This window comes from Alosa sapidissima, chromosome 6 (genome assembly GCF_018492685.1).
Source record: "Alosa sapidissima isolate fAloSap1 chromosome 6, fAloSap1.pri, whole genome shotgun sequence".
In the NCBI taxonomy this organism is placed as follows: domain Eukaryota; kingdom Metazoa; phylum Chordata; class Actinopteri; order Clupeiformes; family Clupeidae; genus Alosa; species Alosa sapidissima.
In genome coordinates, this window is record NC_055962.1 from 23,169,515 (window position 1) to 23,184,541 (window position 15,027).

General features: G+C 46.0%; 1 protein-coding gene across 3 annotated transcripts in view; it reads right to left on the reverse strand.

Annotated features, from left to right (window-relative positions):
• Positions 1-15,027, reverse strand: part of LOC121711352 (centrosomal protein of 128 kDa-like) — a 28,232-nt gene that overhangs the window by 2,278 nt on the left and 10,927 nt on the right. For 2 of the 3 annotated variants that reach the window (XM_042094879.1, XM_042094878.1), the window contains exons 13-20: positions 14,408-14,932; positions 12,727-12,891; positions 12,137-12,313; positions 8,327-8,386; positions 4,712-4,904; positions 2,522-2,571; positions 1,259-1,282; positions 89-166 (exon numbers count right to left, since the gene is read on the reverse strand). In XM_042094879.1, the coding sequence (XP_041950813.1) occupies positions 89-166; positions 1,259-1,282; positions 2,522-2,571; positions 4,712-4,904; positions 8,327-8,386; positions 12,137-12,313; positions 12,727-12,891; positions 14,408-14,932 (1,272 nt within the window). Of the gene's footprint in view, positions 1-88; positions 167-1,258; positions 1,283-1,394; positions 1,668-2,521; positions 2,572-4,711; positions 4,905-8,326; positions 8,387-12,136; positions 12,314-12,726; positions 12,892-14,407; positions 14,933-15,027 lie in introns of those variants that run through there. The other variant, XR_006032289.1, reaches the window with a different exon arrangement.

Below are 15,027 nucleotides of genomic sequence, written 5' to 3' on the forward strand. Positions count from 1 at the left end.
GGGTGCGGGAGATGGAAAAGGTGAGTACATAAGAGGTGCAAAGCAAAGCGTTCTCAGAGAACGGAGTGTGAGGAATGAGCTCCCTCACCTCCAGGTCCTTGAAGTTCTCCATCAGGTTGGGCTTGTCAGGTACAGACTCCAGGTGATCCAGGGCTAGCCGGGTGCTCTGGATGAGAATGGTTAGTTTATTTTAAAGCCCCCTCTGCTTCTTCAAGCACCAACGCCCACCCCACCAAAATAAAAATAAAACTAAAAAATACAGGCAAATCAGAAGTTGAGATGTTTTATATTTAAAATGCTAGTCGAGCTCACAACGTAAATTCCACATTATACGGAGTGTCCTTTTAAAACAGCATTAAATGACACTATGTATATAACAAATAAGTACACATAATTACACATCACTAACACTAACTTAAATGTCATAACCCATGCAGACATATAAAAAGTGCATTAAACTGAATTAAATATTCAGCATAAAGTGCCTAAGAAGCCTAAATCTAAAGTGGGGCCGATCACTTCATTGTGCGCAGAAGAGAGAGAGAAAGCCACAGACTTGCCTGGGTGTCCCACAGGAGAGTAGGGGGTCAATATGCAGTGCCAATATGTTGTTGCAGTAAGCAAAAATGATTTGAATTGATGGAGTCCTAACTAAAGGCCAGGAGTTGTCCCGGAGCTAATTGAATGTGTGGCAGTGAGCCGTGGCACATAATTGTGATGGATAGTGGGACTTTCGAACGGCTGTTTTTTTCCTCCTGCCACATAAACACTCTCGAGTCAATGTGGGCTGTCAATAAGCTTAACAAATGTGCATCTTACGCCTCCCCCAGTGAGTAATCATTGGATATTCAGGAGTGCTTATCCTCAAATTATCATGTATTGCGCTCCTGGCAAATGACATCTCTTGTTCCTCCGTTAAAAGCTATCTTCGGAGAACCATCATCTTTCACATTCTCATTTCATTAAATAGTAATGTGCTCACCATAAAAAAGACCATGAAAATTACCTTTGAAACATATACTCTACCATTAAAAAATGATCTGTGCACTCAAGGTAATGGATACATTTATTTTAAACACATAAATTACTTAGCTCATGGAGTATGACATCTTGTAAGGTTGTGCGAGCAAAGCTTGGGGCACTAAATGTCACAGGCACTTTTATCAGTCTTTTACATGCTGGACTGATGCCAAGTATAAAGCGGATTCAGAAAATTAGGAGTGCTTTTTTTTGCAAACAAACAACAAACAGGTCTTACCATCTCCAAATCCAAGATTCTATCCTGTGGAGACCAAGAGAGAGAGAGAGAGAAATTGGAGTGGGGGCAAGAAACAGATTCATAAATACCATTACCATAACTACAGTACTATAAATGCCATAAAAAATAAACCCACTCATACAATGACATTAACATGAACAGAGACCATCATCCAGCTCTACTCTACCCTCCTCCACACTGCTCAGTGCCCCCGTGCACAGCGCTGGGGAGTTGGGGGCTCGTCCGGGATCTCAATGCCAGTCACAGGTGTTTCTCATCCATCAATCACAAAGCGGACACCTGGGTGATGCGTGCCCTCCCTCCACGCTGCAGCACACCACACATAATTACAGTGGTTGCTCACAGCTGGGAGCCTGTGTCTCCTGCCTGAGAATGCAGCAGCTTCTGTCTAAGGAGACTCATTAATATTAGTTGTGAACAGCCAGGTGCCTTCACAGATGTATTGCAGGCAGGGCTCTGCTTGCTAGTAAGTACTGAAGCATAGACAGGAGGAGGCTGTTTCACCAGAGGAAATATCTGTGCAGGTAGGGGCGGTGCGTTGAGAAATGAAAATAAATCAACAGAAAGGTGTGCTACTTTGTTTTATTTTCTCCTGACAGGATTTTTTTCCCCACTTATGTGCATGGAATGGTACCAGCGTCAAAACTTTGTGACAGGTTTACAGGCTGTCAGGGCATGAGGGGAAAACAAGGAAACTTTCAGATTTGAGGTAATTGAGATTTTCATGTGCAGTGACAGTGCTGGCTCTCACATTTCAACCTCATGACAGTGTGAATCTTCAACTCAAACTTGCTCTCCAACACAGAATTCTTCCACATCATTTCACATTCAAGTCATTCAAACCTTAGTTTTACAGTATATGGTTGTGCTTGCTATTAAAGCACATAATGATTTAACATGTACATCTAAGATTGCACAGACAAATCTCTAACTCTGCAGGAGGAGGGCGTCACCATGCAGTGTGTGTGCATGTGTGAGTTTTATGTGCACTAAGGCGTGCGTGTCTCAGTTTGCAGCACTGTGTGTGGGCTTGTGTGTATTTAGTGTGCATTGAGACACCTGTGCGTGTTTGTGTGTTTGTGTGTGTGTGTGTTTGTGTTGAGGCACATGTGTATGGCAGGGGGAGTATGGGGTGCACTCGACAGGGACAGAGTGTGTGATGTGAGGTTAATAGCCTAGGCTGGGCTGGGCTAGCCGCACAGCGGGGGTGGTGGTGGGGGGTATGTGGAGGGACACACTGACCTGCAGGCTTCTCATCTCCTCATCCTTCCTGCTGTTCCTCTCCTGCAGGTCTGCACACAGCACAATACAAAGGCATCAGCTAAGAATGTGTGGGTCGCGCGTGTGTGTGTGTGTGTGTGTGCGTGCGTCTGTCTGTGGTTTTGTGTGTGTGATTATGCACAAGTTCTTTTATGCGTGTACATTTACTTCGTGCTTCATTGACAATTTCCGTAATAAAGCAGGAAAGCAGGTAGACAGTATGTGTGTTTATATTATATGACCAGTACCAGGTTACACTTCATCTCGAAGATATTCCTTCCATTATTTTAAGATGGGCACTACTAAACAAAGCTTCCATCACAACTTCATAGCTTCTTCCCAAAGACGTTTCAGGGGTGCTTTATAAACCTGAAGAGATGGGTCTTCACGGACCACCGCCGACTTTAGTGTTTGATCCGTCAGGAGAGCTCTGCCCACAGCCTGCAGGGCTGTGGTCACCCGGGGTCAGTTACTCAAGCGAAGCCTTTAATCCCAAATTCCATCCCTCCGTCTTGACCAGAGAGAGAATAGGAGAGTGTTCGACAGAGAAAGAGACAGCCAATCTAAGACATGACCCAGACAGTTGGTTTTCTGGGTTTTATGAAGCTACTGCACGTAAGTCCTAACACGTGGACAGATTTGAAATCCCATGTTGGGCGCCCGGGGGGGGGGGGGGGGGCGCTGGTGTCTTTTCTACCATGTGGTCTGAATAAAACATGGGTTTTGGCACGACCACCAAGTGAGAAAAAACACAGATCTCCAATCTGATTTTGTTGGGCCGTGCCTTTCGCTGCAGAGAGGACACAGAGCAGCAGGCACGAGGGCTTCAGAGATTGAGCTTTGTTGCGGAGCTTTTGATACGGCTCGCCATTGAAAGGAGGGCTTGGGGAAAGATTGGGACAAAGATACAGGGGTCCAGTCTTTAGTTCTACCAGGTTTTTTTTTATTTGTTACCAGAGAAAAGCAGAAGTGGGTTATGAGATGTAGCTGATGGTGGTATTGATTATCTCTCCTCTTCTGGTGTTGAGAGGGTTTGTTTGGTGTCTGTGTGTGTGTGAGTGTGTGTGAGTGTCTTTCCCTTTCTTCCATCGTCTTCCTCCATCTCACACTTTGACTACTGCTTAAAACTTCTGCACTTTCATCCTTTGGTAGTAGCATCGATTGATGTAGTTTTAACTGCCACTATATTGTAGCTTACATTATTTCTCATTCTATTTGGATAAAAGTGTGTGTGTATGTGTCTAAGGGTGCTTATGGGACCAGAATGTCACTGATAGGTGTGCACTGAACAGGAATCCTCTATCAGGTGGTGTGTGTGTGTGTGTGTGTGTGTGTGTATGTATTCGAGTATGTTAGAAGTGGTATTCAGCATCTTCAGGATGCTAAGAGGCTGGCATGCTAAGAGCCAATCTCCCACCAGATCTAATTTCTCTGGGTGTCAATGTATCCATTGCGTGTTCCAAGTCTGCACTTTCTTTACAATGTGCACTCAGTGATATACAGGACAAAAGCAGGACATCTGATGTGACATCAAAAAGATAAACCTGAGAGAAATAGTTCCAACTTTACACTTTCACAAGCTGTATTTGTAAGCACTCGTACTTGGTGTGTGCGTGCGTGCCACTCATGTTTCACCTCAAAAAAGACCATCTTATGGCTTTGGTTCCACCCTAATCTACCCTTACAACAATACTGGCTAACTGCCTACCAGAATATTACTTCTCTTGAGTGTACAACTGCACCCCTCATCAAGGCCAAACTAACAACCATCCAGGCATGGTCATGGATTACATTGTCCATCCAGATTACATTGTCCATCCAAGACCACCTTGTGACACAGAATATTCTGGACTGAATATTCATTAGTGGTGTTTTAGGTGTCGTACTGTAGTTTGTGGTGTGAATGTAGATTAGTGGTGTTATAGGTGTCGTACTGTAGTTTGTGGTGTGAATGTTCAATGTGACTGTAAATGTACCATTTCAATCTTTTCTAATGAATAATGATGATCACAAAAAAAAGCCTCATGTTTCCTCATTTTTGTCTTAGGTAACGGCCTGAAAAAAGTGTGTGTGTGTGTGTGAGCTCCTTCATGAGGAGTGCTGTGTGTGTGTCCGTGTGTGAGTATGTGAGTGTATATAATGTACAAGTGTGTGTGTGTGCGCGCGCCTCACCCCTCTTCTCCTTGTTGAGCTGCTGTAGCTGCTGCTCGTGCTGGCTGAGGCGCTGGAGGAGGTGCTGCTGCTCGTGCTGGCGGCCCTGACGCAGAGTCTTCAGCTGCTCACGGCTCTGCTGGAGCTGACGCCGCACACGCCGCTCACACTCACCGCGCTCACGCAGCTCCTCACACAGCCACTGCAGCTTGGTCTGGACACACGCACGCACATACACACACGCGCACACACACACACACACACGCACATACACACACATACACGCACGCACACAAACACATACACGCACGCACACGCACGCACGCACATACACACGCACACACACACGCACATACACACGCACGCATGCACACACGCGCACACACACGCACATACACACACGCACGCAAACACACACACACGCACACACATACAAACACACACACACACACACACACACACGCAAACACACACGCAGAAACACACACGCAGAAACACACACACACACACAGAAACAAACGCACACACAGAAACACACGCGCGCACAGAAACACGCACATACGCACGCAAACACAAATTTATATGCCATTTATATAGCATTAGATCTTTTGTCCAGTCACTGCAGTTTGGAGCAAGCATGCTGCACACACAAATAGATGCACACACACACACATACATAAATTCAAACATATGTTTACTATGCACAGACATATATCCACATAATCTTATGTAAATAAGCTATGTAGCCTGTACTGACCACTCACACACTCCTACGTGCCATTACAGTTGTGCACACACACACACACACACACATTGGGACATTTACACATGTAGCAGAGGCTGTCTACTGGCAATGTATGGTGGTCATGTGACATGTTCTCACATCAGTACACAGAGACAGAGAGAGAGAAAAAAAGAAAGAAAGAAAGAGAGAAATACAAGTACACACAATCGTACAATACTATACACACAAAGCAGATGCACACACATACAGCACACACCACAGAAATCCAGAGAGGAGAATGGATGTGCAACACTAACCTCACAATTACACTCAGAAAACATATAGGCTCAATATGTAGAACACGACAGGATGCATACAATTATGGATGAGCACACAGATGCTCATCTCTTTACAGCATACACACACACATCCACTATTGCCCAGAGGCACACACATCAATAGTTATACGCAAGCTTACCCTCATGTTTAAACTTGCGTGCAGGCATATGTGTTCGTGCACGTGCATGTGCACACAAACTCGGATTAGAAAACATTAAGAGGAACACACACACTGAAACACACTCGATGTAACGCAAATGCAAACAAATTCCCATAAGCACACAAGCACACGTCAGTAAGGCCATACATACACACACAAGCAAACATACACACACACACACAAGCAAACATACACACACACACACACGGCATGCACATGCATACTATTACTGTGCCCATACATAGCAGGGATGCAAACAGAGGTATGGTCAAAAAGGAGTGAGATTATCGAAGCCCACGCTCCCGCAGGAAATATCATATAATTACATTTTGCCACCACCTCTGCCATCCAGGGCTCACCCTATTCACACAAAAATGTTCTTTATATGAAAATACACTGTCCCAGTTCCTTGGCAGTGATGCAAACACATGTGAGGTGAAAAAAGAGAGAAACATTACCAACCAACCCCCCCCTCGTAAAAAACCCCCCAAAAAAAACAGTCTAAGATAGTTCCAGAAATGTATCTTTATGGATATATAAAACCATTATCATTGTTATGGTCTTGTTGTTGCACAATTGAAACTAAAGCAGTAAGTGAAAACATGCACATCGGTGGACTGCTTTACTAATGCAAAATTGCAAACTATTACAATGATTTCATTGCATTACTCAGCATGGTTGCCCAGTGCTTGCATGAAAAATACTTCCCAAAAACCTTCCCTAATTGTAACTAAGGATGCCATATAGGGGTGTAAATCACAAGTTTCATCACGATTCGATACAATATTGATTCTTTAAGCCAATGATTTGATTATTTTCGATCCTTCAAAATTTTTAGCAATTCCATGTGTTACTGGGGTCTGTTGTTCATAGGAAATGATAGATTTTGATTCATTTTCATGGATTCAAAAATGCCAAATATTATAGGCTTAATTATAGGCCAAATACTGAACATTGACTGTGGAATCAGCTAACACACTTTTTTTCTCTTTACCTCCCCTAAAACCTCCCGTCACTTGCCAGATGCTTTTGAATTTAACATGGTTTAACTCATATGTTGCAGTCGAAGTGAAAGGAAACTAGCCTATTTGGAATATTCTGTAGGCCTGCTGTTCCTTTTATGAGAGCAATTTAACTGACTGCACAAGTTTTCATCAGGCTATTGAATGCTTTATATGTGAATGCTATATACTTAATTTACCATTAGCTAGATTAGAATGGTTCTATACGCAGTTGTCATATAAATGCTTGTTTTGTTTTGTTTTTCGTGTTTTGTAGTAGGCTATTCAAAGCATTTCACGTTCATCACTCGTGGTGTAGGCCTATGTCTTGAGTGATCGCTGTCCCTTTAAATGTCTGGGACTTTAAATTAGGCCTACGTTTTGACTTTGTGCTGTTTTTGTTGCTAGACGGCACCGTCTTTCATTCAGTTTTCCTACCGTTTTAATTAATGACACACGCAATTCCGTGGTTGAAGTAAGGAATTGTTTTTACCCGTATTCTTGCAATTCCCACATAACATTAAATACTAGGCCTAGGTCACTGACAGGAAAATGTTTATTATTGTACGGTTCCGGATGATCAGTCAGATGGCAGCGTGTTGCGTGTTGAAACTTCCACCTGAAGTAGCTATACTGCGGAGGTAAGAGTGCAAACTGAGAGAGTTGCCTCCTAACGGAGCCTATATTTTCTTAGCTGCTAGAACGATAGACTACAGCTCCTTTGCTACATGATCAACGATGAGTGGAGGTTATCAGAAGCACATTAACCAGCAGGCCCATATGAGAAACGCTCTGGTTCCTCTTGTAGCCTGCGGTAGATGACGTGAAAAAAGCTAGAGTCGCCGGAAAGCATCCTTGATGATCAGACCCCCCCCCCCCATTAAAAAAAAAACTCTTCGGATCTGCACGATTCACACAAGTCACCCAAACCGACGTGAAAAAAGCGGTAGGCGCCGAAAAGCGCCGTGTTTGCATCCCTGACAGACACCCGTGCCAGTACTACACCCATAAACACTCATTCACAGGTGCACACACACACACACACACATACACACACACGCACACACATTCCAGGCCTTGCCTGTGGACCTCCTGCCGATGTAGCTGATAACTTGCAGCTCCTGCTGTTTATGCTAACTGTGTGACAGCCGAGGCCGCAGCGCTGTCTCAAAAACAACACAGCCAGACAGCAGCAGCAGCAGCCAGTGCACACACACCCTCTCAAACTCTACACACCAAAGACCACAACTAGCATACAGCCTCCCTCCACACACACACACACACACACACACACACACACACAAACAGACAGACACACACACACACTGGACCCAAGACCATCCGCATTATAAGTGGTGTGTGTGTGTTATGGGCATATGTGTGCAAAAATCATGCTTGAAGAGCAGTGGTACCTTAGTCTCAGCCAGCCAGCGGTGAGGGTCCTTCTGCAGCCCTGGGCTCTGGGAGATCGCCTGGGAACAGAGACAAGAGAGATGAGGGGTGCAGGAGCGATTAGTCATGCCTGGCTGTGTTCAGACACCACAAGTTGAACATGATGGCACATTAAGCAGAGAGAAGTGGCATGGGGATGGGGGGGGGGTGGTTCTGTGTGTGTGTGTGTGTGTATGTGTGAGTCTCTGTCTGTGTTTGTGAGTGTGTGAAGCCAGGAGGAGTTCATAGCCGATCACATCTTAAACAGCACAAGCACCGAGCAAGTGTGCGTATGTGTCATGACGACAAAAAAAAAAAAAGAGTAACTAACACAAAAAAAGTGTGAGAGCAGGAGGGGAAAAGAAAAAGAAAAAGAAGAAAACACAAGGGTGAGTGGAAGTATGTGACAGCTCTTTCCCGCTCTCCTCTTCCTCCTCCTCCTCCTCCTCCTCCTCCCTCACCTGTCACCATGAACAAACATCTGCAACTCGGGTGCCATGGCGCCTTCCTCCGACTGCTGACACAATCCCAGCAGCACGCTGACGAATGTGTTTGTGTGTATGTCTCTGTGTGTGTGTAGGTTACTATTGAAGAGAGGGGGGGTAGGGGGGGGGGGCATTTTGTTTAGTCTCCCTGGAAGTCCCCCCTCACCACCACCACCACCATCCTCCCGGCGCCTTCCTAAGCAGTCAGCTGAGCGGGTTGAGGGGGGGTGGGGGCACTGGGGAAGAGGGGGGGGTGGGGGCACTGGGGAAGAGAGCGGGGAGCTGCAGCCGGAGACGCCACCGACGCTACTGATGCTGCTGCCGCTGCTGACAGCTGAACACACAGAGAGCAAAACTCAACCAAAGAGGAATACGCCACACACTAAAGAACTGGGGCCACCTACAAGAGCGGATGTCACTTCTGTGCAGGCTGATTCATGTGTGTGTGTATGTGTGTGTATACACGTGTGTGTGTGTGTGTGTGTGTGTGTGTGTGCAGGGGCGGAGTGGCAATCGGGACGGTCGGGAGTTTTCCCGGTGGGCCGGTCGAGGTGCGGGCCGGCCCCTAGTGCTTCTAATGGGGCCCTGCGTCGTAAATGAGACACACATTTAAACCTTTCCGCGAAAATCTCAGAGACTTGCACTTCGACATTGCAAGTAGTCCAACCAATATTTATACCACTCGCTCACTGTCTATGTCATTCATGGTTACCCTGCACACTCATCTCTCCCATGCTGATTTTTGTGAAGGCTAGCCTTAATTTTTTTTTGTCTTAATTCATTTTTGTCTTATTCAGGCGTTACAGAACTTTCACGGTCACAAATAAAAAAAAAAACAAACAATTTAATTGGTTTGTTTGTTCATAAATTAACGCAGGCTTAGGCTAGAATGGAGCAAAGCCTCCTGGGAATGGGAAATGAGTTTCTGGTTTATCCAATGAACCGATTGCAGGTCAAGTCTATCTACAGATATGTACGGGGATAAATGAGCGGCCCCTTGTCTAATGGCATGACCCTACAAGCGATCAAGTTCGAGGAAAACTGTTACTGTCTATAGGAAAACTACAGGATTTTTGACAGTTGACGGATTTGCGTGGTTGCTTGCTTGCTGTTTTACACATGGATGGAAGGCAGAGAGAAAGGTTAGGAGCTAAGTATTGACGTTATTGCTAGGCAGAAACTAGCACAAGCTAGTCTTATGTTGATATGTAGCCTATAGCCTAGCCCATGACTAATTAATGGGCCACTCAGGGTGATAAATTGTTTGTAGAACTCGTTGGAACTGTCTGTCTATATGTAAGCCTTTATAGGCCTACTTTAATCTACCTATTGAAAGTGCCTGGTTTTTCAATTATTTAATTACCTGTGTTATTAGGTTGACATTGTCTGTAGGCTAGGCCTTTTTTAAATTTATACAGGCAACTATTGGAGTGCTATGATACCCTTGCATACATCCTTGCATGATGCTTGAAATTTGACATTTCTATCCACCCACAAAGCTGTTTTTATACTGCACTTAAATTTCTAGTTCCTTACACATTTATTGAAAGTGCCTGGTTTGTGGTTGATAGGCTTGTTGTATTGCATTAGCACTACAGTTAATTTCTCTAAATGTAGCCTATACGTAACCTATTAGTATTTTAAATTGACATATATTTTGTTTGTGCTATTGATGTGTGCGTGTTTGAAGGGAGGGGGGCCGGTTTTTGTCTTTTGTCTATGCAGTTTTTTTAATGTGTTGGTGTAGCCCAGTGCATAAAGGGTTAACTTCTAAAAGCCAGCTGGCCAATGAGAGCGCGACCCCTGCATCTCCACAGCAACCACAGAAAAACTTTTGAATGAAATCAAACGAAAGACACGAACCAACACGAACTAACACGAACCAACGAGAATAATCTATCAATAAGAACTCAATAAGAAGAGAAAAGAAACCTGAACGAGAACATAAACCTGACCGGAGGGAAAACGATTGACAGGACTAACGTTAAATCGAATGGATTGAAGACATCCAGAAGACAAAACTTCAAACAGAACTGCAACTTTCTGAACTGCCTGTACTGCATCGAATGCTGGCTTCGGTCAGGTTTTTTATAGTGGATAAAAGATCTGAATTGATGGCGAGCCTCCCAGAATCCCGAATCTGAACTTCCCTTCACCTTTCATTTCCCTTCACACCACTGTGGTAGGACTGTAAGACTGACCCAGACTGACCTTTTGATTATTCCCTGACTTAACCTCCTGATAACTTCTGAATGAACTGAATTAATTGATTGTGACACATTGATCGTTGATATTGATAATACATTTTGTTGAATTGATACACATACATACTATAATACACTGAATATTTATTGTATATATTTTTATTTTCTTGTACCATTGAAAGATCACATTGAATATTTTAGAACTTAGGTAAGATAAGGGTGCACCCGAATATAGAACCGTATATAGAACATCTGATATTGTTATTTATTGCACTGCACTTTGTATTCTATTTATTTCAATCTATTCATTGTACTTATTGTTATTTATACCATTTTATTCATTCACTCCTTTTACTTATTAAATGTCATCATTATTCTAACATAAACTTTAGCTTGTTGCATCCATCTACCTCCAGTAGTCCTATCTAGAAACTTCTGATTCTGGTCCAAGTAACTAGACATAACCTAGAATATAGTAAATTGAGCCGAGTGCTACATTTGCTTTTCTGTTCTTGTAACTCGGGTATGTGTGTGTGTGTGTGTGTGTGTGTATGCAAGCATTTGCCTGGCAGCAGGAGTCTGGCTGAGGCCAGCAGATCTCCTGTGGCGCTATTTGACCCCTGACCTTTCATGAACGCCCCATCATCAGTCTGATCATCAGCTCCGCTCAACGCTCCCCGAACAGAGACTCCTGACACACACACACACACAGGCCTCAGCGGTGTGTGTGTGTGTGCGTGTGTGTCTGTGTGTGTGTTAAAGTGTGTGTGTGGAGACAACTGCTCAAGCAGATCTGGCAGTTTTGCCTTGAGGGGGAGCTCTACAGGCCTGAAAAAGCTGAACAGTGTTTGTCTGTGCTAGAGGAGTGTATGGATTTATGGAGTGTATGGGTTTATGTGAATGATTCAGTGCGTGGGTGTGCGTACATGATATGCTCAGTGTGTGTGTGAGTGTGTGTATGTCTGTGTGTAAGTGAGTGTGTCTGTGTGTGTGCGAGTGTGTATGTGTGTGTGTGAGTGAGTGTGCCTGTGTGTGTGTGTGTGTGTGTGTGTATGTGTATGTGTGAGTGTGTATGTGTAAGTGTGTGAGTGTGTGGGCTCACTGTGAGTTTGTCGTGTGCCTCTGTGGAGAGGGCAAGGCAGGTGGTGTGGATGTGCTCCCCCACGGCCTGCAGAATGGACGGTAGCTCCGTCTCCAGCTGGGCCAGACGCACGCGCAGGTCAGCAGCACTGCTGTCCACAGCACGCCAGCGCTCCTCCGCCCACGACAGGGACCGCGCCTGAACACACACACACGCACACACACACACACACACACACACACACACACACACACATACACACACACACACACACACACACACTCACATACACGCACACACACACAGACTCACAAACACACACACACACACATAAACACACATAAACACACACACACACACCCATTAGCGTGTATGCAATGCAGTGAATGCCACATACACATCACACAAACAAAAGCACACACAAATGTGGACACACACACACAAGGACATTAAATTTCCCCTAGGGATCAATAAAGTATCTATTTATTCACACACACATACAGACATGCGCATATGCACACATAAGGATGTATACTGTGGGTACATACTCTGAGCCCCATCTATCTCCACCCCACCCCACCCCTTCTCCTCCTCCTGCTCCTCCTCCTCACCTTGTCCTCCAGCTCGGCCTTGAGGGCCTGCTGCTTGCGGAGGAGCTGGTTGTGGGCCTCCTCGCGGCCGCTCTGCTCCTCCGTCAGGCGAGCACACTCCTCCTTCATACGCTCCAGCTTCACACGCAGCAGCCGCGCCTGCTCCCGCTCCACCGCCACCTCCGCCTGAACACACACACACACACACACACACACACACACATTGTGATGACATTGAAATGAAAAAGACTAGCGTTTCTGAGGACAGCTACACAGAAGGCTGACCATAACATCCTATTGCGTCTTTTCTGATTGGTTGAGCTCTTCTTCAGCTCACTATGGGATGAACACATGCTTATGATCATGTCCACATCACTATTACACAGATCATATGCGTACATATAAGTGTAGGCTGTTCCTTATGTTATTTAATCTATATGCATAAATATTACTGCTGGACATGAGTATTTTTAGTCCCTCATAGTGAAGTCATTGAGACAGACCAATGGATGGAAGAGGAAATTGAACGTAATCACAAGTGCATGTGTAACTCATTGGGATGGGACACCAGTTTTGACGATCTTGCAGTTATAAGTTGTTTGTGGGACATCATTATTTTTGGCACATCGTTATTTTCGACGATACAAATCCTTGGAGGGAGCCTCTTTTCTCACACCCCCGTGTGCAAAAACACACACACACACACACACACACACACACACAAATAAACACTAGAGATGGATCCCCAGCTGATGCAACTGGCCAAACACCCATGGCCTGACATGTCACACATGTTTATGGGGGGGGGGGATAAATAATGAAGAGGAGCCTGGCGCTCAATCACCTCCAGTCGTCCTCTGCGGGCATCAGAGGAGAGCGTTCCGTCTGGTGGCGGCCGAGTGCCCTCAGCCAGCCACCGTCCACCTCAGCCTAGAGAAGGGTGACCTAAATGGAGCAGCAGCAAGGGCGAGCAAGGAGACTGGGCACAACTAGGGCTTGTGTTGTGTGTGTACCTGCGTGTGTGTGTTTATTAGTCACAGCAATTTTTTTGTGACGCTTTGCAAAACAAACGACAAACAAGAAATCACCGACAGCGACACAGGTCACTGCGAAAGACAACGAGACGGTCGTCCATTTTTCTCAGGGAAAGAAACAAACACCCAAACGCGATGAACAGAAATAGCTCTCTCAAGAGAGCCATACAGATTTATTATGCCTTCATGGAGAAATTCAGAGCCACCAGGAAATAGCTGTCTGTTTGTTCGCTAGCTGGGAAAAAAATACCTCAATTAGGCTTACTTTTCTATTAATGATATTTAGCAGACTTTTCCTCGAACCTCTAATATGTTGTTCTAGTTTTTTGGCCTGATACATTTTGGTTGGAATTTTTGTACAACCTACCATCGTAGGTTGATGCCTGCGTCTTCAAAGCTAACTCTGGGAAGCATTTATCAGATGTCCCAAGTGACAAGTGAGGCATAATCCAAGCAAAGTACGCATCATGGAAAAGCAACATAACCTGAATGCAAACACAAAACCCCACAGCTAACCTACAAGATTGGCCCTACAAGATGTCATAGATTGGAAGGGAAACGCTCTGTGTGTGCAGTGTGTGTGTGTGTGTGTGTGTATGTGTGTGTTTATCTGTGAGTATGTGTGTGTGTGTGTGTGTGTGTGTGTGTATGAGATGGGGGAGTTGTACCTTCAGCTCCTTGACGTGGGCCTCGGTCTCGTTCCTGTGCAGCCTGTGGATCTCCCTCTCCTCCTCCAACCTCCTCCCCAGCTCGGTCAGCTCCTCCTGCAGCTCGGTAAGCTTCTGCTGCGCCTCCCTGCGGGCGGCCTCCTCCCGCGCCAGCCTCCCCGTGGCCTCGGCCCTCTCCGCCCCGAGGCTCCTGAGCTCCCCCTGCAGGTGGGCCAGCTGGGCGCGCTCCCGTTGCCTCTCCCCCTCCAGCAGCTCCAGACGCTCCTCCAGCCGGCCGCTCTCTTGCCGCAGGCGCTCCTGCAGGGCGTCCTGGTGGAGCGCCCCCTCCTGGAGGGCGGCGGAAGCGCGTCGCACCTCCTCGGCCTGGCGCTCCAGACGCTGGCGCTCCAGCTCGCCGCGCCGCACCTCCTCCTCGCGCTGCGCCAGGCGGCCCAGGACCTCGGCCAGCTCGCGCCTCGCGCCCTCCGCCTGCAGTGCCAGCGTCCGCAGCTGCGCCTGGGCCGCGCTCTCGCGCTCACGCTCCGCCTGAGGACGGGGGAAGAGAGAGGGAGAGAGAGAGAGAGAGAGAGAGAGAGAGAGAGAGAGAGAGAGAGAGATGGAAACAAATAAAAAGCAAAATA